Source organism: Ammodytes marinus (assembly GCF_949987685.1).
Source record: "Ammodytes marinus genome assembly, contig: scaffold_180, whole genome shotgun sequence".
Lineage (NCBI taxonomy): Eukaryota > Metazoa > Chordata > Actinopteri > Uranoscopiformes > Ammodytidae > Ammodytes > Ammodytes marinus.
Genome location: NW_027648556.1, coordinates 65,001 through 67,500, shown reverse-complemented (window position 1 = coordinate 67,500; position 2,500 = coordinate 65,001). Strand labels below are relative to the sequence as shown.

The 2,500-nt window shown below is 42.4% G+C and overlaps 1 protein-coding gene across 2 annotated transcripts in view; it reads left to right on the top strand.

Moving 5' to 3' along the window:
- Positions 1 to 2,500, top strand: part of LOC307270377 (uncharacterized protein) — a 38,079-nt gene that overhangs the window by 15,246 nt on the left and 20,333 nt on the right. Inside the window, exons 7-9 of one of the 2 annotated variants that reach the window (XM_080054263.1) lie at positions 240 to 654; positions 1,155 to 1,298; positions 1,665 to 2,003. In XM_080054263.1, the coding sequence (XP_079910389.1) occupies positions 240 to 654; positions 1,155 to 1,298; positions 1,665 to 2,003 (898 nt within the window). Of the gene's footprint in view, positions 1 to 239; positions 655 to 1,148; positions 1,299 to 1,664; positions 2,004 to 2,500 lie in introns of both variants that reach the window. The other variant, XM_080054262.1, reaches the window with a different exon arrangement.

Here is a 2,500-nt window from a genome sequence, read left to right as displayed (position 1 = left end):
TCCACACACACACACACACACACACACACACACACACACACACACACACACACACACACACACACACACACACACACACAGTACAGACAGGTAGTGGATCATTAGGAGATATTCACAGATTTTTGACAAAAAGTGATTTTGACAACAAGCGTTCTCCAGAATCACCGACTCCATATTATGATAGCGCACTAATTCTATGCCATTTATAATGTGTGTTTTGTTCTCTGTTTTGCTTGTAGGTGGAAGGAGAGAGAGAGGGAGAGAGAGAAGGAGAGGGAGACGGAGTGAGAGAGGGAGAGAGAGAGGGAGTGAGAGAAGGAGTGAGAGATGGAGTGAGAGATGGAGAGAGAGAAGGAGTGAGAGATGGAGTGAGAGAGGGAGTGAGAGAGGGAGTGAGAGATGGAGTGAGAGAGGGAGTGAGAGAGGGAGTGAGAGAGGGAGAGAGAGAGGGAGTGAGAGAGGGAGTGAGAGAGGGAGAGAGAGAGGGAGTGAGAGAAGGAGAGAGAGAGGGAGTGAGAGAGGGAGATAAAGTCCAACCCTTTGATTACGGCACGATCGACGTCCCCTCGAGCGAGACTCTCCCGGCGAAAACTGGTGATAAATCCCAAACTGATATCGACAAAACCACCGATTCTCATGCAAGCAAAACTCCAGGTATAGTATTTTTCTTTTCCTCTCTTTCCTGTACTTTTGGACATATTCTCTATATTAAACCTGCAGTGTGTAGAATTTTGGGTTTTATTTCCTAGCAGATTTTGTAGAAAATAATTATAATATCCATAAGTACGTTTAATTTAGTGCATAATAGCGGAATTTTTTTTTTTAGAATTATTATTTTTTTCCTCAGAAAGGGTCTCATATATGTCCATATTTCTACATACTTTGGACCAAGGCCTTCTCACCGCCATTTTGAAAGTGTCATAGTTGGAATGTCATCAGGTGCATTGTTTAAAATTTAGAATTGTTCTTGTCCTTGAAGGCCACTGTAGCTTCTGTTATTATTCTAAAGGGGTGGGGTTACCCAGGGAGCGTTGCATTCTAGAACTTTCTAGAACTTTGTAGAACTTTCTTGATGATGTCATATTATACACTGCACCTTTAAATGCATGTTTGTATATGTTTTTAATCAAATATTGTACTAACTCTAGGAGCAGCTGGTCAAACAGACATTGGAGCGGGCGTGTCTAAGCCGGGGAAAGACGGTGTTTCCACCTCCGTAGACATGGAGGGAGCGGAAGGGTCAACTAGCACTGATGAAGGCTCTGCCGACGGAGATAAACCAACCACCTCTGTCCATGGTAGGAATGATACATTTTTATTGCAGTTTTTTTGCTTACATGAAATAGGATTTTTGTAGCCTGGTCCTACCAGACCATCGTACTTCATTTCATTTGTACAGAAGGTCTAGAATCGCTCAATTGACAAACGTTAACTCACTTGAAGGCGTGGTGTCTGTTGAAGTTTAAAACTATTGGATCTGCCCAGTGCCACTCTGGATCTGCCAACCAATCGCATAATGTTTGGTCGTGACGTTATGTTATGTGCCGGCTTCTGAGCCACTCCCTCCGTTCGCTGATTGGACCGGCGGAAATCTAGTTGAAAAAGTTACGCACTATAGCTTTAAATACCATTAAAATACCCCCAAAAATGTCTTTTTAACACAGGCGCAGACAAGAAGCCAGCAGCCTCCCAGACCCAGACAGACACAGACAGACAGACAGACACAGACAGACAGACAGACACAGACAGACAGACAGACACAGACAGACAGACAGACACAGAAGGCTCAGCGTCCGGTGAAGATGATTCCTCTTCGGGGCAAGATGGCTACCGCCCAGATTCCTCTGGAGTCTCTCAAACTGCTCCTGCCCAAACTGGTGTTGACCAAACTGGTGTTGACCAAACTGGTGTTGACCCTTCCAGAGAGTCCACAGAGTCCAAAGAGTCCAAAGACGCCTCTGTGTCTGTCTCTGTGTCTGTCTCTCCCCACCACATACCAGCTGGTAAGTTTTGATTTTTTTTATGTACAGGTGAAACTCGTATTATTAGAATATCGTGGAAAATGAATTGGAATTGAGGCAAGAATTCATGCAAAAGGGGTCCAAACCAAGTACTGAGGACATATGGATGATTATACTTTATAGAGGGCCGACATTTCTGTATTTAAAATCCCTTTTTTATTGATTTTATGTAATATTAAAATTTTCTGAGATTTTGAATTCAGGGTTTTTCATAAGCTTTAAGCCATAATAATCAAAATTATAACAATTAAAGGCTTGATATATCTCACTTTGAATGTAATGAGTCTATATAATATATTAGTTTCACCTTTTAAGTTGAATTACCTGAAATAAATGAACTTTTGCACAATATTCTAATTTTTAGAGTTTCACCTGTATATAGCACAATGCAGACACAAGGCAATGGGCATAAGATACATAGGGGAGGACGGGGGAATGTCAGACATCGGGTAATGTGAGACACCCCCTGTATCTAGGAC